Source organism: Glycine max, chromosome 7, assembly GCF_000004515.6.
Source record: "Glycine max cultivar Williams 82 chromosome 7, Glycine_max_v4.0, whole genome shotgun sequence".
NCBI classification, from domain to species: domain Eukaryota; kingdom Viridiplantae; phylum Streptophyta; class Magnoliopsida; order Fabales; family Fabaceae; genus Glycine; species Glycine max.
In genome coordinates, this window is record NC_038243.2 from 44,281,949 (window position 1) to 44,306,613 (window position 24,665).

The following is a 24,665-nucleotide window of genomic DNA, read 5'->3' on the forward strand; positions in this document are numbered from 1 at the left end:
TGTATTGTTGTTTGAATGACGGTCCCTTGTTTGTTGTTATAAATAATCATCATTTATCATTTGCTTGACCAAAGAAAAAGTAAAATAAGGATAAATTACATTAAATTAAAATCAGAGAATACAAAAACAAAAAAAATAGATAAACTTTTTCTCTCTCTTTCTTTTATATCATCAACTACATATATAAGTAAAATTCTACTTTTCTCCTTTGTTTCTTTTTCTCTATTTAATTTCAACTTATTTTCTCATACACTTCTATATAATTATCTTCCATATAACATTTTTCATATATTATTTTATAAAACTCATGGATCATATACTAAGCATTAACATGCCACTAAAATTAGATTTTCCATGAAAATTAATCATCAATAGTGAATATTTCACATTGATGATAAAAAATATTAAAAATTGATATATTATTTTCCTAAATTATTTTTAATTTAATATTTTAAAGCCTAAAGATTAAATTTATAAATTCTGTTTCTAAAGGTTGAAATCTTTATTCATTTTACATCATGTTAAATTCTTAGTAAGGAATGACAATAAATACAACCAAAAATGACTAAACAAAAAGATTTTGTATAGTTGAGAAGAAATATTGGGATGCTTTGAAATATTTAGGGATCAAAATGTTTGGCTTATACAATTTTGATGACTATGTTAAGAGTTTACGCATCTAGAAAACTTTTGTTCATATGTGTAAGAATCAAATCTCGATTAATATACCTAAGATACTGAATCATTTGCCAATTGTGATTGAATTTAATTGGTTCCTATACTCACCTGCAAGTGGGTCATTCATAAATTTTTAAGTTATTGCTAACACTGGCAACAAAACTCAAAAAATCTACCATTTCCTAACCTATAAGCTAAAATTATTGTTATTCTCAAACCCCTTAAGTTAGGTAACGGCTTAAGGTCTTCTAACGGTCCAATAGTTAATAAATCAGCATTAAAAAGAAAGAGAACACGTGTGAAGCAAAAAAGAAGATCGAGAAATATCCTACAACGAAAACATGGCAACACTCCCATGCAACATCGTATCAAGGTCTTCAAGGTCTAAACTTTGGAAGAAGTACTGCTGGAGCTTTGAGTTTGAGAGAATATCTGCAAAACCTTTCGCAAAATGTGATACCTGCTCAGATATGGATGTTACGAAGTGATCCTGTATAAGAAGATCAACATACTTGTCCCTGTTCTTACTATTAACTGCAAGATTTTTTCCACCAGGGCAGAGCTCAACCACTTTCCTCTGTCCTAATTCCTCCACCTCCCTAACAAATGTCAGTCCTAATGCATCTGAATCAATCAAATCAGCATCCATATCCAATATTTGCTTGCAGCTAGTATACAGATAAGGATCTGCATCCCTTATATCTTTTATAGCAATATAGTTTCCCGCCAATTGCAAGAAAAACGCACGATCAAAAGCAATACCAACTTGCACCTTATGCATCAAAGCTAATGCAATAACTCGACCAGCGAAGCTGAAGTACTCAAGGTGCAGAGGATGTACCTTAGATGCTACAAACAAGTACACAAAGTATAAGCTAAAATCAATTATCCAGACATGCTATAATAATGATTGCAACTAATACAGGATATACAGAAACATAAAAAAATATTTAACACCAACCATGCAACTAGCTGGGAACACAGGTTTAGAACTAAAGCATTCATGGTTGGACAGGTTACATAATGTAAATTTGAATATGTTAGTTTGAAAACCCTTTGACCTATGTATTTACATGTGATAATCAAATATGTGAATTTTTGAGTAATAGGCAAGCAAAGAGCGATTGCATCATACTCCCAAAGGTGATAAAAGGAAGCATAGATACTACAACAATAGCAACACCTTATTGCACTAGATGAGATCGATTACATGGATCACACAACATCATCTAGTTTGGTTAAAGACCAAGGTTTCAAAGATATTATTTACCATAAGATCCCTCTCAAAAACTTCCGAGTTCCAATGTTCTTCTTGGTCTCCTTCTCCTCTTCATAGGACTAAGACTCATGCAATCTACTTCCAAGTTCCAATGTTCCTCCGATGCCTCCTTTCTACATGTCCAAACCACCTTAATCAATTTTTTGTCATTTTTCCTTCAATTGGGGCTACACCAAGCTCTAACTTCGTACATAATCATTTCATAGGTTGTCTTTTCGTGTATGACCACACATTCATCTTAACATTCTCATTTTTGCCATAAAGTCTAACATTCACTACCAAGTTAATTGTATAGATGTATGATAAAATTTGCCTTTAAGTTTAACCCCCAATGCATTTCTACATTTTAACCATCTTGCTTGTATCCTACGTGTGGCATTCTCATTAATTTCTCCATCATTTTGTAGTATTATCCCAAATACTTAAACTTAGAAACACATGACATCTTCTCTCATTTATACCTCCAAGTCATATTTCTCATCTCTTACTATAATTGAATGCATATACTCCATCTTACTCCTACTTAAGTGAAAACCCTTTGTTTTCAATGTCTGTCTCCAAAGTTTAAGATTGACTACTCCCCTTGATTCCTCAAGAAAAACTATATCATCCACAAAAAACATGCAATTAGGGATAGTCTTTTTTATGTCCCTAGTAAAAGCACATGCAAGACCAGATTAAACAATTAAAGACTTAAGGCTAAGCCTTGATGTAGTTCTATCCCTAAAGGAAAATCATTAGTCTTGCCTCTTAGACTCACACTAGTAGTTACCCCATAATACATGTCTTGTATAGCCCAAATATAATTCATGTGAACACCTTGTTTTCCAAAGTCTTCCACAACACTTGTGTTGGCACTCAATCATAAGATTTTTCCAAGTCAATATATGTAAAGTTTCTTTCTTTGCTTCAGTACCTTTGTCTGTGTTGTATGTGTGCTGTCCTGTCCTATATTTTTTTAAGACATTAGCTATGTTGTGTCATGTTTAGTGTCTACGTCAATGTCCACACTAAAGTATAGTCCCCTGCAAAGCCAAATAAATTGAAGCATAGTGGGCCTACATTACAAGCCAATGGAAATCATCCAAGGATTTTGAAAATAGCAGAATATTTAATTTATGAAAAACTAATAAGATTCATAAATAAATAACATGAACTTAATCTAAACTGTGTGGGTGTTAACACTAGGATCATTTTGGAAAAACAAGATCATATTAAGCCTCAACATGTTTTATAATCCTAATGAAGATTATTTTGTAAATATTGTACAAGTATTTTCATATAAGAAAAATGCAAGCCTTGGTCAAACATTTTCCACTCAATAGCATTCCAAATACATAGCAAACAGCAGAGGTATTGAAAAAAAAAAAATCAATCAGAATTCCAGGAGAAACTTACCAGGATTAGGGAAAAATCTCCTTCGATCATTTGGGCAAGCTACGAAAAGAGCATTTTGTGGATTGAATATTGCTTGGCATACCAGAAGAAACCACTCCCTTAATACACCTGGGCCAGTAGCTTCCTCGTTTTTGAATTCCATAAACAGGCCAGCATGCAGGGAGTCAGGCTCAGCACGTGCGATGTATTCAAAAGACTCAGTCAATAACTGAGACCTGTCAATAAGCATCTCATGTAACTCCTCATAGTCCTCTTTTACCTCTGGGAACATCATCATGGCCAAATGCCTTCTAGACTCAAAATTGGTTACATACCTATGCTCCAGAATCCACTGATGCTCATCAGTTCTCTTCGCATATCGAACTATCAGCAGACATAGCACACTTCTTTGCCGCGTCAAAACACCCCAAAGCTTTTCTTCAGCACCATCATAAAGCTTTGAAATTTGATACAACTCCTTCAAGATGGAAAGATAATGAGACCAGGCAGGATAAAGATTATCCCCCTCCATCATTTCCTGGCCAGCCAAACTCTGGTCCATTTTTTGAAGGCACTGATCAATTTTGTTCAACAACTGAACGTACAAACCATGAAGATATTCAATCTCTTCTGCGAGCTTGTGGTGTTTGTCTTGAGCCATAGAATCCTTGACAGCCTGTTGCTCCTTAATTCCAGTCCTCAAAGGCAGTAAGAATGCAGAAAAATCCCCAACATCGTTTGACAAAGGCCCTGCGGCCGAGGGGGACACAATACTCAAGTCCAGATCCCTCAACAAGCTGTTAGCAAGCTCACAAACAAAGGGGAAAATATCCTGAATCAAAACCAGCCCCTTAACATTATCCGAACCGGAACCATAGGAAACTCCAGCAGTTTCCAACAAGGACCCAAAAGTACTACGACAAAAGAGATACAAAGGGTCGTGAGACCCCACTCTCCTAAGCAATTTACAAAACTCCAACACCACACGCGCACACTGGCCGTGCAATGCCTTGGACAAAATATTGCGACAGGAACTCAAAAAGTGTCTAACAGAGGAATCAGCACAGTCCTTGTTACCTGCGTAAGGGGACACATAGAGCATAACAAGCACAGCGGGGGCAGAAGAAGACATGAAAATCTGAAAGTAGCCAGAGGCAGAGTCGTTGTCAATTCTGGGAGTCATGTTCAAGTAACTGGTCATCAAACCCTTGACGGTTTTCAAGGCATCGTGAACCGTCTCGCCGCGGCAAAGACGGTAAACGAGAGAAACCATGTCGTTGATAACTTGCCAGGCTTGAGGGTGTTCGGTACTGCGCATACGGCCAACTAATTGAAGGTTGGCGTCGTTTTGAATGAAACACTCGGCAAGAGTCTGTTCCCACTGGAGCTGTTTCCCGCGATAAATTAACCTCTGCTCGAACAATGGGATTCCCTTCATGCTTTGGATACGCTCGTGAATCGATTTGACCGTGTCTTCGGGGAAGGCTTGCATCACAATCGTGTTTCCGGCAGACATCATTCGCACGAAGAACTGGATGTGCGATCGCTGCTGCTGCGGCATGGCGCCGGGGGCCTTGGCTTCGTCCTTACGCATTCTCGTCGAATTTACGCTTAAACCTCCGCTGTGTGAGAAACTGTTTGGGTTTTGGTTCAGGGCAATTACACTAAACAAACTTATCGATTGGAGGAAGAAGGGAAGAAAATAAATATGAAAATTAGTTGCACGATCGGGGCGATGCATACACAACTCACAAGACTATTTATCGTCTATTAATGTTTTTGGAATAAAATGAAACATATGTATTAGATGAAAATTTTAAAAGATTTTTTTAACATATAAAATTATGGATTTTTAAAATATTTTTTGAAAGTATAACAACTTTTAATTTATTTTTTTAAAAAAATTGATTTAAATTTTGTAATTTAGATTTTAATAGATTTATAAAACATAAATTTTTGAGATTTAAAATGATCGTATGGACTTACAAAATTTTAAATGACTTCATAAATTTTTAAAATATATTTAAAATTAGGTTTAATTATTTATTTAGTTTTTCTGATTTTTAAACTTATCTCTTTTATTTCTTATATTTAATACATGAATTTTTTAGTTTATAAAAAAATTAAAGACTAAATGGATAATTAAACTTTAAAATTATAAGAATTTATAAATAAAATAATTATTCATATGCAAATTCTTCTTTCACTCTAAAAAAAACTTATGAACCTTTAATAACTTAATTTTTCCATGAAAAATAAATAAATGAGTCATGTAACATTTTTTTTACTCTATGTAATTCAACTCTTCAATATAATAAATTCTATTTATGTCATTTAAAAGTCAATATTTTTCTTCCTTAACCTATGCACATGTCATTTCCTTCTACACCTAACATATTTTTTATAATTCCAACATTGTCCTTACCTATTTTGTTATTAGCACATCATCCTAACCAATTATACTAATAGGTAAATTATGTTAAACAATAAATAATATCATTATATGTAACAATAAATTTTCTAATGATACTTAATACACATATAAATTTACATAATAAATTTTGTAACAATTAATACATATATAACCTGTGATTTTCTAATATATTTTGTTTTACATATATAAATTTTAAATAAAAATCATAAGTTTAAGAAAAAATTATATATATATATATATAAAATATATTATTAAATCAAAATTAATTATGTAAACTTATATCGTGTTATATTTCACGATATTAATTGTTGTAAACTAGAAATTTTCACTAGTGTATACCAACAACAATATAACAACATTAATTGTTGCAACTTCTAATCTTCAAAATTGAAAGTAATGACAAAGTTATGCGTACAACAGAATATTGAATACTCCGTTATTGATCAACGATCACCCAATTCAACGCTCCACTAGAACGAACTCAAATCACTTTTATTCATTTCCCATCCCTCCACCTATGACTCTCATCCAATTCAAAATATCCTTAACATCATGCACACGTCTGCTGTTAACAGTTCTTGATATGCCAAAGGGTGATTTGCGAAGAAACTAAATTTGAAGTCTATCACGGTGGTGTGTCCGCAGACGATATACTTTCTTCCATTTATCAATCGAGAGCGAATAGAACTTACTTTCTTTCAACAGATAACCATTCATGTAAAACTGTATAGATTCACCTATTCCAATGGCTTGTATAAGGGTGGCTACAACCATAAAATATAAAGATGCATAAACCACCCCGATGGGGCAAAGAACTCAAGTTTGTAGCAGCCTATAGGAGTATAAAATATAAATACAAATTTATTACAAACAAAACGGGAGATGGCGCATTAGTTTTCTCCTTGTTGGGATGAACAGCTTCTAACGTAAGGAAAAGAATCAAGCAGCATCCACCCGGGATCTTTTATCATCGTTTTCTTGGTATTGAAAATTGTGAACTGTAGCACTTTGGTTCCCCTTCAAATTCAATCCTGAGAAAAACATGAGCAAACTCAAGCCAGTAAAGGGTGGGGTAATTGAAAGTCCCCAAAATTTAACAATAAAAAGAGTGGTTTTGTAACTGATGATTCCAATTCCAACTGTTTCCCATGAACCAGGGCGTCCAATTTCAGAACAAGATCACAACTCAATTCACAGGATAAACCAGTTTCAGCTTATATACCATTTCCTCTTGTTTTGCTCGCTTTACAAGGTCAATTTGAACCCCTGAGAGAGGAAGTCATCCCTGCCAAAAAAGCTAGAGTAAGCACAACAACATCACACAAAGATAAGGAGCGTTGAACAATCAAGATTGGCCCACTAATCCAAATAGGAATTAGATTAAATTTGGGGTAATTATTAAAGTAAAAGAGCTCAAGAGACTGGGTATTTTACTTACTTTATATTAATTAAGAAGATAAAATACCAACCAAAAAATGCTTACCTTAGAAAAATTAATTCTAACAAAGAGAACACAACACTAGCATGCATGCTGGGATTTAATTAAAATTGAACAACACAGTGACACAGCCTACATTGACTTGACATTGACTTGTCATTAACATAAAATCTGCCGCTAACCCTTTACTTTATCAATCATTTCACTTGCCAGTAGAGAGGGGTGGACTTGGTTCAAGTTTATGGTCAACTCACAACTAGACAGAGCCAGAGCCACACGGTATACTAAAATCAAAATTAGAAAAATTCGAGTACGACCATGAAACTCCATCGTCCCTCATTTATTTAAGGTGACAAGAGAGAAGAGAAACAATCAACATTGCATAATTGGTACCTTTTCTTCCCATTTTTCTCCTGGCTCTGGCTCTCATCACGCAGATTCAGTAAAGTTGGCGGAACAAGGCTTTCTACACAAACCGTGCCTTCAATCGTGTTTCCAATTGCAGCAGTTATTTTAACGCAACTCACGTCACCAGTTTTGAGGTTATACCAACAGAGCTTGCTACGGTTGTGTTCGAACAAAACCCTGTCCCCATCCAAAGCCAAAGGCCTCACATATTTCAATTTCCCTGATCCCATCATCTCATGATGGTCGTTGTTCTCTAATAGCGTAAACAGTTTCTCCCATGAATTTCTAGATCCGTACACTCTCATGACCCAAACATCAAATCCAGTTCCCCTATGCTCCACCACGCAGAGACATCCTCCTAATAAAGCAACTTGCATGTCGAAATCTCCGTTGACGGTTACAGGGAGAGGCACTTCATGGAATGTCTCGCGCGTGAGGTCAAAGGAGACGATGAGATCGGGTTCGTGGGGTTGGAGTTTTCTGGTGACGAGCCAGTGGAGGGAGCCGGAGACGAAGACGCCCATGGTGCGGGCGCAGCAGAGGGCGTAGGGCATGCTGGGGAGGTTCTTCCAGGAGTCGGATTTGAGGGTGTAGAGCTGGACCTGGGAATCGAAGGTGCGTTTCTGGAGATCCACGAAGTAGGTAATGCTCAGGAGCTTGTAGTCGTTGGAGGGGGAGTGGTGGCCGAAGCCGTAGACGCGGGCGGCGAAGAGGGAGGATTGGGGGCGGTGGAAGCGGTCGGCGGGGAGAATACGGTGCTTGCGGAGGAAAGGGTTCCAGAGGGCGATGTCGTCAGCAACGTTGGAGATGCAGAGGAGGCCGTTGGAGGAGCCGAGGACCTTGATGCTGTTGCTGTAGCACATCAGGGGGTGGCTCAGTTCCACGGGATTCTGTTCCGGAGATTTGAGGTCCAAGGAGTAGAGGTGGGAGCGGTGGCGGAGAATGAGGCTGGAGTGGGATTTGTTGAGGTGGAAGAGGACGAAGTGCCTGCTGTCGATGATGGACCGCCACCACTTGCAGGTAGACCGCAGCCGGATCACCGACTTCACCGGTAGACGGGACAGGATTTCGGTCACTACTTCCACCGGAAGGTTTGCCATCATCACTACTGTGATTCGATTTCTGATTGATTCTATTCCTCCCACTTCCTCCTGCAGATTCCCATTGATTTCGTTTTTTTTTTCTGCTAGGGTTTGCTTCCGGAGAAATCCAGATTGTGAGTATTACCAACTGCAACTCGCCTTTCGACAAACTGGTACCACATTTTTTACTTTTAATTTCTTTAACTTTTTTTTATTGAATTATCTCTATATTAGACCACTCTTCAGACCATAATTTATTAAATTATAAGTATATGGTAATATTAGTTATTAAAAAATATTAAATGATAAAAATAATAAAATTATAATTTATTTAAAATAATAATAAAAAATTAAATAAATATAAAAAGAAAAAGAAAAATTTAATATTTTTTAAAAAATTATTAATCTAATAATAAAACAAATTTTTTGGTTAATATAAAAAAGTTAAAACTAACGGAAAAAAATAACCTATGTTAATTCCAAGAAAGTTTTGTTTACCAAATTGTTATTCTCTCCCCGATGAATTTTCCCAGTTTATATTTTAATTATATATTTTATTCCAACATTAATTATTTTATATATAATTTTTTCTTACTTTTTGCTTTTTATGTAACTAAATTAGAAAAAAGAAATTTGAATATTTTTATTTGATTTTCTCTTATACAAATCACTTAAGAAATATAAAAATATAAAAATATAAAAATTAAGAATTAGAAATTAACATTAAAAAAATCTTATTAACTTAATAATCAAATAATTTTTTCAGGTATTAAATAAAGTTAAAAATTACCTGCAATACGCTGTGAAAGATATAACCTATGTTCATTTCAAGTAATTTTTTCTTACTTTTTACTTTCTATATAACTAAATTAGAAAAAAAAATTAATATTTTTATTTGATTTTCTCTTCTACAAAATCACTTGAGAAATTAGATAAAATCAGCTTTTTTTTCTTTTCTTTCAACTTTTTTTTCGCTCTCTCTAAACCAATCATATCTTAAAAGGAGGGTATTTTATTTTTGCATGCCAATTGCGTGTAGTTTAATTAACTAGACTCGACGGTGGGAATCATGCAAGTAAAACTAGTGAAGACATGCAAAATCAACTCCTCGAAATCATCGAAAGGCTTTTTCCACTTGTTGAAGAAATCTTCACGGGGCAGAAGAACGTATCTTTCTGTTTCTGGTGTAAAAGTTTGGGTTCTGATTCCTAGGTTTTACATTTTCCATTTTTCTAAAAGGTATTTGGACTGGATCAGCAAAAGCAGTTTACAAAGAGAACATGGTAGGTGCACCTAGCAAATGCATTTAATAATTAGGTAAATGAGTAAAATTGCTCTTATGTTAAAAAAATAATTTTTTTTTAAAAGAAGGTTTTTTTGATAGAACAATTTATATTATCAGAGAAATTTGTTCTATCAGAAGAATTTTCTTCCCCTAATTTTTTCAAAAAAAGATTCTTCTGATAGAAAGAAGAAATTATTTTTTTTTAATACAAGAGAGCAATTTTACTTATTCTGCTGGGTGCACCTGCACCCATAGCATGTCCCTTTACAGAGACTCATGTGGGCTCGAAGAGGTCAGTCTAAGGCTCAATTCAGTTGAGCTGCTAAGCTTGAGCTCTTTATCAACCTGGGCCTGCAAAAAATGCTAAAGCTCTTTGGACCCCAGATTCTCTCGCTCAAAATAAAATAAAGCACACCCTAGAAGTTCTGGACAATGCTTAGGAATGGCAAAATGGTACAAAAATCAAGCTATTAATTACCTACTGAGTCACAAAAAGTAAACAACAAAAACAACAGCTTATCTCTTATGTATTTGTTGTAATGAAATCCCATATTCTTATAATTGAATCGGAAATCCATTTGATTACTTTTGAGAAGGCATGCTAGTGGCAGTTGTAGTGATGTTGTTTGCATGGTTGCTACAAAATAATTAGTCATTTTCTATTCTTGTTTCCTGATTTGAGGACCACCGCTGTCCACTGGGTAGTACTTTAAAACCAACATGAAATTAACCTAGAGGCCACCTCACCATTTTTCATTTTCTGTCTCCAAGTGGATGATTATATTTTGAACGAATCAAAAGTGCAATAAACGATTGTCTCTTCACCGTATCCATTTGCACATAACAATAGTTACGCAAACATGAGCAAGAGTATTTTCAATTTACTTCATGGTCCCCAATTCATCAAAATAATTTATAAGAAAACATATTTTTTGTCCACCGCATAAACAATTTAATTTGTTCCTCTTATTATCAGCATAACAATATTGCAAGTAGCATTTGTGTTTTGGCAGACCTGCACTTTTTATCATTATGACGCAGACCTGCACTTTTGTGGGTTAGACAAAGTTTATTTGCTTACAAGATCACTAGATACGAACCAGTCACGGATAAGAAAATGCTGAGTAATCAGGTATGCAAACCTTATCCAAGGTGACACCGACCCTGCATGCCTCCAAATTACAAACAGTTAGGTGGAATAACCACAATTAGTTTTTAAAAAGAACTTAGCAAAGCGAATACGATGCCATTTCATGGTAATTTGCCAAAGACAAAAACATCATGATTTTTCAGTTCAATTTCTACATTATTGATTTGCATAAGGGAATATTTTCTTGTAACGAGGGATGTTTCTTCAAATATGTATATTTGAATTTTGAGTTCGTTATGTTAATGTTTTTTGTTGTGTTGTTAATTGTTTCTTAAATTTATTTATGTATAATACATTTAAGTGATGTGGAATACTCTCTTAATGTATATGATTACATGTATTTTTCATTTTATTTTACGTATACTTTATTCAGTTTTTTTCCTGATCATGCTCCTTTGTTCAGCTTTTATATAAACAAAGAAAAATCCTTCAAAAATTAGTTCTTGAATTTAAAAGTATATATATATATATATATATATATATATATATATATATATATATATCATGCACCAACTATTTGTTAGATTTTAGTAAACCCTCGCCGTATGATTGATAACTAATGACATTGAACATCCTATATCTTAGCTAATAGTAAGAAAAACTAATATGATAATCTGAATAGTGTGTTCAATTTTGTGTTGGGAATTTCCTTTTAGGAGCCGAGCCAGTTCAGACTCAAACTTATCGTCAATTTTTGTCGTTGTCTTTGATTGCGCATTTTTTGTTGGCCAATTGCAAACTTGTTCAGTTTTTCTATTTGCCTGCGAAAAACAGTCTTTGCGGTTTTGAAGAGCCATTTTCACTATACGTTCACCCCCTATATATATATATATATATATTGCTGGATACGTAATCATTATAAAAAAAAATTCAAAGAAGAAAATATTAGTAGACACTTTTTGAGTGTAGATTTTGGTGATATATCTGGTTAGGGAGGAACAAAATAAAGAAGAAAGAATTTACGGACGATGATATAATTTTTCTTCCTTGGTTAGAGAGAAAATGGAAAAAAAAGACAAATTATTACTTAAACTAAAAATTTTAAAGTTTTTAATTTTATTTTTTTAACTCAAAATTTAATTTTCTTCTTTCATCCAATCAAACAGACCCTCGTGCTCTGTTTGGTAGTAGTGAAGTGAGAGAGTGAATTGCTAGATTTTGTCGATTTGATAGAAACAAATGAATATATATAAAGAAGCAAGTTTGGGCACTCCTTCTGGTGTTTTAGTTTATGGAAAAAAAATCATCGATAAAAGGGCAGCACTCAGTCTTTACTTCTTCCAGCCTAAAGTCCCCCCTTCTTCCAATTCACCAACAAACACAGAGCTCCTCCCCCTTCACCCTGAAATCCCTTTTGTATGTGATCATAGGACCCTTCTTGTCCCTCGTAATATGTCTCTTTGTCAACCTCGATGCTTGCCGTGATTGCTTGGGTCTATTCTTGGTGGGTCACCGCCGCCGTGCCTCTTCCGGTGACCTCCATGTGTCCCAAGTTCAACAGAGCGGTGGTTCTGACGGTGGTGTACGCCACCCCCATTGGAGGGATCAGCACTTCACAATTTGCTCTGATACAATTTTTAGAATGTAAGTTTAGGCCTAATTCAACCCAAAAGCTAGCTCTAAGTATTCTAACTTGGCTTTACTTTTAGCGGATGTGACTTGGGTTTTTCTCAACATGGTTCTTCTTCGGTTTTCCTGTTGCCATTCTCTTCCTCTTCTCTTTTGGTGCATCGTCTGTTTCCTCTATGTTCCAAAGGACTCCTCTCGGGCCTTGTCTTCTTTATCATTTGACATTCCCGGATGGGGAGCTTGCTTCCATGGTCTTGTTGGTGATGGAAGTGTTAGTGTGAGTATTGCATCCCCTTTGAGGTTTTATGGTTATTACTGTCTCCAATCAGAGCAAGAATTAATCCTTTTATATGATGTAGGTTATGGTGGCTGTGTTATTGTTCATAATCCCAAACAAGAAACAAGAGGGGGAGAAGCTAATGGATTGGAATGAACGCAAGAAGTTACCTTGGAACCTTATTTTGCTTCTTGGAGCAGGGTTTGCTTTAGCTGATGGAGTCCAATCTAGTGGCCTAGCAGACGTGCTTTCCAGAGCCTTGGATTTCTTGGAAGATACACCATACTGGGCCATTGCTCCTGCTGTTAGTCTTATGAGTAGCATTATTACAGAGTTCATCACATCTAACGATGCCACTGCCACTGCCACACTTCTAATCCCACTTCTATATAACATAGCCAAGACTATGCATGTGCATCCTCTTCTTCTTATGGTACCTGGAGCAGTGGCAACTGCTTTCTTACTTCCAACTTCAACTCCATCAAATGTAGTGGGATTTGCCACTGGCCATATTGAAATCCTAGACATGCTCAAAATTGGCGTGCCACTTAAGGTTGCAGGGATAGCTGTGCTCTCAATTTTCATGCCAACTCTAGGTAATTAATTTAGTGTCTATAATCTGGCAGATATTTGTTTAGAGAAAATCAATCTGATTGAAAAAGGGTCCTAACGTATTAAGTTTTGGTGTTGCAGGAGCTATTGTTTTTGGAACAGATGACTATATTCAATGGATGCCAAACATAAACTCTCCTTGGTTGAGAAATTGATTTCTTCTCCAAATTCCACCCTGCTTTACAAATTCCTGGTGTTCTCTATCATTGACAATCCACACGACCTCCCTTATTACTATGTAGATCAATACATGGCAATTGTGGAAACCCATAATATATATAATAATATAAGCAAAATTGTAAATTTCATCAGTCATCTTATCTTTAATTTCAGATTTTATCTTCCGATCAACCACCTTCTTTTGTAACGATCAACGTCCGCTTGTACACTGGGACAATCCGTAATTGAAAACAAAATAAAAGATAAAAATACAATTTTATCAATAATATATGGATATCAACAGGCAAAGGAGGAGGAGATAGAAATATCTCCCTGTTTACTGGCGGAAAAGATTTTATCAATTTTCTGTTGTAATCTTTTCTTCCACCAATTATTGAAGGAAAAATGGATTGGAGATTTTGTTGCTAATTAGTTAGTTTCCGTGCGAAATTGTCTATAATTTATTAGTTTTTACGTTTTAGCTACAGTTTTGCAAGCGCTCACGCTTTCACGTTTTTCAATCTTGATTACTTTTTCGAATGATCATTGTAATCTTCTTAATTTTAGTAGCAGATCTAATAATTATCTAAAAAAGTTGTAAATTGGTATAAATAAATTATTTATTTGTTTTATTACTATATTTGTTGCATGGTACTTCTTTTCTAAATGTGGATTAACAAAAACAAAAATTATGCCTAATTATTATATTAGAAAAGAAGAATGATGTTGATATATATATATATATATTATTTTAAATAAATAGTTACTTTTTTTTTTATTTCCTTAGGGGGAGAAAGAATAAAAAAGAAAAAAACTTCCCACCGACAGTGAATAATGAATACTCTAACATGCGTTTATATGTTTGTGGCCCAAGCCCATCCACTGAACTATAAATTAGAAGCAGTAGCATGCACAAGTCATAACTGAGGAGGAAAAAAGACCAGCGGTTGACGATGAAACAGAAGTGTCTTGTTGTTCTGGTCTTTGTTGTTCTCTTGGCTTGTGCGGTTGGTTGGGATGAGGGTATACCCGGCGGATGGAACCCCATCAAGAACATTAACGATCCTCACGTGACGGAGATCGCGAATTTCGCCGTGACGGAATACGATAAGCAATCCGGTGAGAAGCTAAAGTTGGTGAAGGTTATCAAAGGCGACCTTCAGGTAGTAGCAGGCCTCAACTACCGCCTCAGCCTCACCGCCAGCGACTCCAACAATTACCAAGCAATTGTCTATGAGAAGGCGTGGGCCCGGGAGCATTACAGAAACCTTACCTCCTTTACCCCTCTTCATGCTTAACCTCTTTTGTCTTATCTTCTCTACTGTATTATTTTAACCAATAAAAAGGTTAAGTGAATGAGAATGGCCTCTTTATCTTAATTTATTTTTATTAATTATGCGTGTACCAATAGTAGGCAGAAAGGATGGTTGATTGACTGAACGAGAAAACGATCAAACTTGAAGATGTCAAATAAGCAACAAGGCGTAATGCATTTAATCGGTTTTGTTTTTGTTTGTTTTTTTCTCTTGTCCATCGTAACGTGTGCATTTCACCTCTGAGAGTGGCCGCGAATTTCGTTTTGTTTTTATTTCTGGGAGTAAATATTTACCCCATTTTGCAAGTGAATGACCAACAGTCTTGTAATTAATTGATAGCATCAAAAGGTCAAATCAAATTTTGGCTCCTTTGAACCATGTTCTGGTTTGTCCGTTCATTTCCATAAAAGCTCTTTGCCTAGGAATGATGGGGGTTTGGCATTAACATTAGTCTCTTGTCAAGATGTATTGTCACCCATCCCAATGGTGGAGAGATATACAACATATCTCAAACTACTACAGTGCAAGATACGGCTGGTTCGAGGATCTTGTAACAAGGAAAGTCAGAGGAGGTCAACAAACCACATTCTGGGTCTCACAGATGAAGACTCACTCCCGACTTTCATGGTCAAAAACATCGCAGATCTGGTATTATGTCTTTAGGTGGATGGTGGTTTTGCCGCAGAGGAACCAAGTCTCGTAGATGGAAATGCCTGCGGTAGTATGTGGCTTTGGAGGAACAACATTGTCTTTAAAGATCAACCTTTTATTCGTAGTGATAGTTCATTGTTTCACATTTTTTGAAAGGTATCTAGCCTGAGATTTCTGTGGCCAGACTCAATCTCTTTTTGAATGTAAGCATTACCTGTACTACTTGTACAGCTGTATATTTTATAAAAAATAATCTTAAAAAAGGGTCATATCATATACAGTATGATATTTGAGACTAAATAAATTATTAAAAACGTTTATACCACAAAAATAAAATAAAAAAGGTATTACTGTGCGCGTGTCAATTAGCATTATCATCCCAAATTATTTACGATTATTGTGTGGAGTGTGGACTGCGGAAATTTTAATTTCTAAAGTAAGTACAGTATATAATTATTAAATGTTTGATTTTTAATGTTTTTTATATGTTAAAATAATTATTAAATAAACTTAATTGTTATTAAATTTAATAATTAAATTTATATATGTATTAAAATATACATTAATTTTTTAATTTAAAAATGACATATAAAATATGTTTCAAAATATTTTATTTTAAGATTATATATAGATAAATTCATAAATATATAAGTACACAATAATTCGTGTCTTAATATTTTATAATGCGGTATGTTTATGAGTTAATTATACTTTTTGTTCCTGTTTTGACTATTTTAAGTTTTTTATTTCTCCATCAATATCAGTTCACAAAATTTAATCTCTTAAAAACTAATATCGATGAATAAAATTAAATGAAGGATTAAAAATATTGAAAAAATTTATAATTACTAAAAATAAAAATCTAAAGTTTAAGAGAAACTAAAAATTTAGTTAACCTTATGAAATTATTATAAATTTTAATACCTGAATATCCATATATATATAGTTTGAAAAATTTGTTTATAAAATTTGTTTTAACATACAATTATTTTACTTTATATTAATATTATATATACATTGATAAAAATGTATATATAACAAACCATTGTGTTTAAATAATTTTTTGTTCATTGAATCAGTCAAAGTTCTGGTTAAAAGATTAATCAAGTTTGATTTTTTTTAAAATTAGGACTTTTCTATTGTATTTTTAGTTACTTTTATTTATTTATTTTCTTATATAATTCTTGAACTCCCATAAGATTTGGTCCTTATCAATTCCATCCGTGTTTTTTTTTTTCAAAAATATACTTTATGAATTAATTTAAAATTAATGGCCAAACAAGAGTTAAACATGTGACTTTTAGGTTATTAACACGATACTCTAACCAATGAGTTAATAGGTTAATTATGTTATAAAATAAATAATGTTACTATATATAACACTAAATTTTTTAATATATATTTAATGCACATGTAAATTAAAATAATAAATTTTGTAATAATTAATTTTGATATAACTCATACGGATTATTTAATTTGTATATTTTTTTTTATAAATAAAAAACATTTACTATTAAAAAATTAATAAATTAAAAAATCATATGAATTAGGTAATCATATGAGTTATATTAAAATTAATTATTACAAAATTTGTTATTTAAATTTACATAAGCATTAAATATACATTAAAAAAATTAGTATTAAATATAACAATATTATTTATTTTATAACATAATTAACTTCATAGATTCGACTCTACTCCTAAGTATAGGAGGCTTACAACAACAACAACAACAACAACAACGCCTTATCCCACTAGGTGGGGTCGGCTACATGGATCAACTTCCGCCATAATGTTCTATCAAGTACCATACTTCTATCCAAACCATTAATTTCGAGATCCTTTTTTATAACCTCTCTTATAGTCTTTTTGGGTCTTCCTCTGCCTCGAATTGTTTGTCTTCTCTCCATCTGGTCTACTCTCCTCACTACAGAGTCTACCGGTCTTCTCTCTACATGCCCAAACCACCTAAGTCTATTTTCCACCATCTTCTCTACAATAGGCGCTACTCCAACCCTCTCTCTAATAGCTTCGTTTCTAATTTTATCCTGTCGAGTCTTACCACACATCCACCGCAACATCCTTATCTCCGCTACACCGACTTTATTCTCATGTTGGCTCTTGACCGCCCAACATTCTGTTCCGTACAAAATCGCCGGTCTTACCGCAGTCCGATAAAACTTTCCCTTTAGCTTGATCGGTACCTTTGCATCACATAACACCCCCGATGCTTTTCTCCATTTCATCCATCCTGCTTGAATGCGATGATTCACATCCCCTTCAATTTCCCCATCATCCTGTATTACAGACCCAAGATATTTAAACCGTGTGACTTGAGGGATAATATGGTCTCCTATTTTCACCTCTGAGTTAGAAACCCTCCTTCTTTTGTTGAACTTACATTCCATATACTCCGATTTGCTTCTGCTTAGGCGAAAGCCATGTGTTTCTAGAGCTCGTCTCCAAGTTTCCAACCTCTCATTCAACTCCTCCCTCGACTCTCCAAGGAGGACTATGTCATCTGCAAAAAGCATGCATCTCGGCACTATCTCTTGGATTTGTTCCGTGAGGACATCCAGAATTAAGGTAAAAAGGTAGGGGCTAAGGGTTGACCCTTGATGTAAACCAATTGTGATGGGAAAATCATCTGACTCTCCATCCTGTGTCCTAACACTAGTCGATACCCTATCATACATATCTTGGATAGCTCGAATATATGCAACCCTAACCCCTTTCTTCTCTAGAGCTTTCCACAAAATCTCTCTAGGCACTCTATCATACGCTTTCTCCAAGTCAATAAAAATCAAGTGCAAGTCTTGTTGGGCCATGCGATATTGCTCCATCACCCGCCGTAATAAATAAATCACTTCCATGGTCGACCTTCCCGGCATGAAACCAAATTGATTCTCAGTAACTTGAGTCTCCTTTCTTAATCTCCGTTCGATCACTCTTTCCCATAATTTCATGGTATGACTCATGAGCTTGATTCCCCTATAATTTGCACAATTTTGTATATCCCCCTTGTTCTTATAGATTGGCACTAACGTGCTTCTCCTCCATTCCTCCGGCATGCGTTTTGACCTCATAATTTCGTTAAAGAGTTCGGTGAGCCACTCAAGACCTCTATCTCCAAGAGTTTTCCACACTTCAATAGGTATGTTGTCTGGCCCCACCGCCTTACCATTACTCATTCTTTTCAACGCTTCCTTTACTTCCTGTTTCTGAATCCGACGATAGTACTTATAGTTCCGGTCCTCTTCTCTTGTGTCTAGACTGCTAGAGTCATATCCATATCCATCATTAAATAAGTTGTGGAAATACGCCTTCCACCTTTCCTTGATATCTTTTTCATGCACTAAGACTTTGCCTTCTTCATCCTTAACACACTTTACTTGATCCAAATCTCTAGTCTTCCTCTCTCTACCCTTAGCAAGCCTATATATAGATCTTTCTCCGTCCCTGGTTCCTAGAGCTTGGTATAGTCCGTCAAAAGCTTGGGCTCTTGCCTCACTCACCGCCTTTTTGGTTTCATTTCTAGCTATCTTATACTTATCCCAAGTTTCAGAATTTCTACACCTAGACCACTCCTTGAAACACTCCTTTTTTACTCTAACTTTGCTCTGAACATTTTCATTCCACCACCACGATTCTTTACCCCTAGGTCCAAAACCTCTAGATTCACCCAACGTCTCTTTAGCCACTTTAATAATCTCTTGGGACATCTTGTTCCACATATCATTTGCACTTCCTTGTGATTGTCCACACCAACCCTCCCATATCTTTTGTTGGAAGATTCCTTGTTTCTCACCCTTCAAGTGCCACCATTTGATCCTTGGTGCTACCAGAGGACTTCTTCTTTTTGTCCTATCTCTAATTCTTACATCCATAACCAAAACTCTATGTTGGGTAGTCAAGCTCTCTCCCGGGATAACTTTACAGTTCAAGCAATACTTCCTATCAGACTTCCTGATAAGGAAGAAATCTATCTGAGAACATGTCCCTCCACTTTTGTAAGTGATAAGATGTTCCTCTCTTTTCTTAAACCATGTATTGGCTATAGAAAGATCCAAAGCCTCCGAAAACTCCAAGATGGATTTACCCTCCCCATTCATCTCCCCTAGGCCAAAACCCTCATGCACCCCCTCAAAACCTCTAGCCACGCTACCTACATGTCCATTGAGATCCCCTCCTAGGAAAACTTTCTCTCCTTGGGGTATATCCTGAAGTACCCCTTCTAGATCCTCCCAAAATTTTACCTTAAAGTGTTCTGCTAACCCAACCTGAGGTGCGTACCCACTAATAACATTAAAGGTGTCCTGTCCCACTACCAATTTTAAGACTATGATACGATCTCCTACTCTTCTTACATCCACGACATCCTTCTTCCACTCCTTGTCCACAATAATCCCTACCCCATTTCTTGATCTGATTTTTCCCGTATACCACAGCTTAAATCCCGAGTTGTCTAATTCTTTCGCATTTTCTCCTGTCCACTTAGTTTCTTGTAGGCACATAAAATTGATCTTCCTCCTCACCATAACATCCACTATTTCCATAGATTTTCCAGTAAGTGTGCCTATATTCCATGTACCAAAGCGAATCCTCCTGTCATGAACTAGCTTCTTTACCCACACCCGTTCACGAAAATGTGGGAACCCTTGCTTACTTTTCACTACATCCGGGCGGCGATGCAGCGGCTCTTGCTCTTTTGACACTGTACTCGAGCCATACAGCGCGTTGCTTCCGGGCAACGACCTAGCATTCACATTATTACGTAATTGATCCATGTCATAGAGATTCGACAAAGTTTAACGTTGGCTGTCGAAAGCCTAACACAACCCTCTCCTTTTATCCGGGCTTGGGACCGGCTAAGAATAGCAAAGCTACCCTAGGCAGGATTGTATAGGAGGCTTACGGATTAACTAATTAATACCTATTCCTTTTAGCACTTAGTAATGTCGATCTATTACGCATGCTTTAGGCCCATTTTTTTCATAAGCTCGTTTATTAGGACCCTTTTTCAAAAAGTTAAAAACAATAATACACAAACACATTATCATATCTACGTATTGCAATTATCTCTTTTCTCTCCCTTTGTTGCTCAAAGGGTTAAATAACATGTCGTATCTATGCATCTTTATCCAAAAAATAATTTCACTCCAACTTAAACTATAAATTGAAAGCCAACAATAGAAACATAACTCATATCTTGTCACAAGTTAGAATAAGAAAAAAGAGGTAAATTAGTGGTTACAAGCAAAATGAAATTGGAGTGCATTCTTCTGGTCTTTGTTCTATTTGGTTTTGCGATTGATCAGGGTGAAGTTAAAATGAATGATCCCCACGTGATAGAGATCGCGAATTTTGCTGTGACAGAGTTTAATAAGGAAGCCGGTGAGGGGTTAAACTGTTCAAGTTGCAAAAGGTGATAAGGGGTGACATTCAGGGAAAAATAGTATCAGGGGTGGCGGAATTTCAAGAACCTCATTTCCTTTATGCCTGATAATAATGCTTAATGTTTCCATTCTTATTAGTTGATATTTTATAAATAGATATATCTCTTTTTGTTTCTTTGCTTTCATAGATTAAAACATTGCACTTAGTGCTTGTTTGATTCAACTTATTTTGTAGAAATAATGACTTATTTTTGTTAGTTTTCTTAGAGGGATTTTGAAAAAAAGTGATTATTTCTTCAAATTTAAGTTGTACCAAACTCAATTTTAGAAAAAATAATTCTTAAAATATGGTGGAATAAAATTTTTTTCCAGGATAATGTGGATGGGCACATTTTCTGTTTAGTACAGCTGTAGTTGCATAATCACATTTTTTAGTGATTATTAACCTAAGTGTGTTTACCCATTTAAGACAATCGCTTTTTTACGGTTTTTTTTTTTTGGGGGGGGGGGGGTACTTTGTGTTGCATATATTTTATTAGTGAGCCTATCAATTTATCTTGTCGTACGTTATTTTTTATTGGGTTTATCTCATTATAGTTGGTTACCATCCATTACTCATTGTCTTTGTCTTTTCAGTTTTTTGATGAATATAACTCTAAACTGTTGGAATCTTCCAACTATATTACAAGGCGCCAAGCTGTCAAGGTATGATTTAAGTTTTGGTATTTATCTTAACTGTAAGATTATTGGATGATGCAAAAATGGAGAAGTCTGGGCTTCTGAGATTGTCCTCTTGAAAATGTTTTCATAAATCTTTGCTTGTTTGTTTAAAGTAGATTTGGATTTATTTGACTTAAAAATAAACAAGCCATCCCAAGCAGTCTTTGCAATAATATGTCCATGCGCTATTATTGCTACTTTTATTATAGTTCTATAGTTGAATTAATGCATGCATATTTGTTGAGTGGTTTTTGGTCCCTTTTTTACAGTTGCTGGGAGATATGTTACTTGATCTCAAATTCAGCCGTAATGACAAATATGTCAGCTCATGAGACAACTTAAGGATTTTAATGAATCTTCTACGAGTATGGTCCTTTCTGTAAAACTTAATGGCATGTTTTCTCACCTGCCTTTCTCGTGTCCTCCCCCACACAAAAACTAAAAATGGGGGGAGGGGGGGTGGGAAATGATATGAACTTTGATAATGTTGAACTATTCAGTTGTTGTTTTTGTGCTGGAAAATGTATTAGCTTTGCTAAAATACTTAAGCGCCTTGTTATTGTTCCCCACCCGTTTAAACATACGGAATTGCTGAACACTGATATGTTCAATGTTGAGTTTCTGATGAGCATACATTTTAATGTTGAACAGAAAACTCAGAAGTTAGAGTTATGTTGATACAAGCATTTGATGGGTCATTGCTGATATTTTTCTGCAGGAGTCAAGCAAGAGCATACAGATAGAAGCATTTCATGTTTTCGAGGTATTATAGTTACATAATGGCCCACATTTTAAAATGTTATTCTTAACCTTATACATCCCAAACTTTGCTTCTTTATATTGATTTTATCTTGTCATGCAGCCGTTTGCTGCTAACCAAAAGAAAGCAGCTGATATCATCAGCATATTTGTTGCAAACAGAAGCAAGCTTCTTAGACTTTTGGGTGACTTAAAAATCGATAAAGGTAGGGAGGTGATGCTATTTCTTAAGAATTTGTACTTGGTTTTTTTTTTTTTTCCTGGTATTATGTTCCCATGATCTCATTTTGTTGGGATCGTGCAGAGGATGAACAGTTCGAAGCTGATAAAGCTCAAGTTATAAAAGAAATTGCTGCTCTTGAACCTAGGGACATCGCTTGAGCTTCTTCAGACTCTGTCAGGTAGCAAGTTGCATTGTGGTATTTTACATTATTTAATTGTCTATTGTTATAGTTCTTTTAGTCTTAATCAAAATGAGACTAACCTTCAACACAAATTCCAATGTTTCCTTACTGAAATTTCATTTCGGTTCTGTAATTCCCAGATGAATAAATTGCTGAAAAGAGCTATAACATGCAGTGGCAGTATTCGGCTTTCCTTGTGTTAGAAAGCTTTGCTTGCCTAGCAGCTAGTTTATAAATTATACGATGCCATGTTATATTCTTACTGTCTAGAATTTGTATGTCAATTTTTTTTCTATTACTTCTTCATGATGGCTAACATGACTGGTGTGTTTTAATTTTTACCCGTGTTCTGAAAAATTAACTAAATTCGCCAGTTGGACTAGAAAATCAGTAAACTAATCAAATGTTCGGTTCAAATAAACCACATAATCAACCCGGAGAAGAACTGGACAAAGACCTGGAAAATTGGTAAAAACCGGCAACATATCAATCTATAGCGAAACAATGAAAAACGCTTAATACGTCATTTTGAATTTTTTTTGTTAGGAAAACGAATGTTTTACTGTTAATGAATATTGTTGTGTATTATTAAAACTTAGACCTAAGTATTATGATATTTGATTTAAACTTGTGTAAATACTTTGAATGTTAAAAGCTTATAAACTTATGTTTTATTTTTAGTTTTTAGTGTTACAAAGTCATGATTTTTAGTATCACAAAGTTATGATATGTATTATTATTATTATTGGTTCGAAAACGGCTGAACTATTGAATTTCGAACAGTTGCCTTGATCGGTCATTTGGTCTTAAAAACATTGATTTTTACTATTTTCACTATTATAAATAAAAAAACGGACTAATTTTGAACCCATACATAAAGACTCCTTCGCTACAATTTGCACAAGAATTCTTCAAGGTGGCACGCCTCTTCTCCTTTGCAACGTATAATCAAACAGACATTTCACGCTATAAAAGAAAAATACAAAAATAACATTAATGAGTCTTATACAAATAATAGTGAGTCTTTTTTGTTTTTGGTAAAAGTGAGTGAGTCTTGTTATAATTAGTTGAGTAAATAATTTATATACTGAAAATGAAAAAGTATTTACATTGTTATTTAATAACAAATTATTATATATGATAAGTTTATTAATTTTTATAATTATTAAATTAAGATATATATTAATGATGATTTTTTGTTAGTATAATTTTTTTTATAATTATGATATAATATATAGAAATTAAACTCTAATTAATTAGTTTTGTGTTTTTCTATTGTGACATGCTTTTCTTATTCTTACCTAACATTGACAGAATTCAAATCTTCTTTTTACACACCCTTGTTAAGATGGAATTCCTGACTATGGGCCCCTAAATGGATAACTTTTTTGTTTCGTTCGTTTGAAACAGTAGGCTTTGGACTTCCGGTTCTACTAACATTTGGATTGAGAGAGAAAATAAAGCGGCAATTTCATTTTTTGTCTTTAACTATTTTAAAAAACTTATAGTCTTTCACTCAACTAAAACTGTTTTTGTCTGGTAATGGACAATAAAATGAGAAAGAAAATAAAAAAAAAGTAAGTAGTTTTTATGTTATTTAGTGCAAGAGATAAAGAAAAGAAAATGGAGAAAAATAAATTTCCAATTTTCTCGTATTCATTTGATTATTA

General features: G+C 34.6%; 5 protein-coding genes across 6 annotated transcripts; 3 read left to right on the plus strand and 2 right to left on the minus strand.

Annotated features, from left to right (window-relative positions):
- Positions 1-884: 884 nt before the first annotated feature.
- On the minus strand, positions 885-5,070 carry LOC100801584 (E3 ubiquitin-protein ligase UPL5). The gene is made up of 2 exons (XM_003528656.5): positions 3,356-5,070; positions 885-1,527 (listed from the first exon to the last, which is right to left on the minus strand). The coding sequence occupies exons 1-2, from the start codon at positions 4,926-4,928 to the stop codon at positions 1,007-1,009; spliced, it is 2,094 nt and encodes a 697-aa protein (XP_003528704.3). The 5' UTR covers positions 4,929-5,070; the 3' UTR covers positions 885-1,006.
- A 1,410-nt stretch (positions 5,071-6,480) lies between these two features.
- On the minus strand, positions 6,481-11,387 carry LOC100789763 (F-box protein CPR1). 2 transcript variants are annotated; one of them, XM_003529615.4, is made up of 3 exons: positions 7,600-11,387; positions 6,991-7,053; positions 6,481-6,799 (listed from the first exon to the last, which is right to left on the minus strand). In XM_003529615.4, the coding sequence occupies exons 1-2, from the start codon at positions 8,715-8,717 to the stop codon at positions 7,014-7,016; spliced, it is 1,158 nt and encodes a 385-aa protein (XP_003529663.1). In that variant the 5' UTR covers positions 8,718-11,387; the 3' UTR covers positions 6,481-6,799; positions 6,991-7,013. The 2 variants fall into 2 exon arrangements, with proteins under 2 accessions (XP_003529663.1, XP_014633755.1); XM_014778269.2 differs by having other exon boundaries at positions 6,481-7,053.
- Positions 11,388-12,543: 1,156 nt separating this feature from the next.
- Positions 12,544-13,897, plus strand: LOC100802110 (tonoplast dicarboxylate transporter). The gene is given in 5 exon segments (XM_041017554.1): positions 12,544-12,715; positions 12,803-12,847; positions 12,850-12,977; positions 13,060-13,573; positions 13,671-13,897. Coding segments are annotated over 5 exon segments (933 nt in total). The 3' UTR covers positions 13,745-13,897.
- Positions 13,898-14,637: 740 nt separating this feature from the next.
- LOC100306670 (cysteine proteinase inhibitor 1) lies at positions 14,638-15,127 on the plus strand. The gene has a single exon (XM_003529616.5). The coding sequence runs from the start codon at positions 14,702-14,704 to the stop codon at positions 15,044-15,046; it is 345 nt and encodes a 114-aa protein (XP_003529664.1). The 5' UTR covers positions 14,638-14,701; the 3' UTR covers positions 15,047-15,127.
- A 5,850-nt stretch (positions 15,128-20,977) lies between these two features.
- Positions 20,978-23,196, plus strand: LOC102663402 (putative MO25-like protein At5g47540). Its single transcript, XM_041017555.1, is given in 6 exon segments — positions 20,978-21,085; positions 21,749-21,817; positions 22,102-22,197; positions 22,551-22,595; positions 22,695-22,797; positions 22,896-23,196. Coding segments are annotated over 6 exon segments (498 nt in total). The 3' UTR covers positions 22,973-23,196.
- The last annotated feature ends 1,469 nt before the right edge of the window (positions 23,197-24,665 follow it).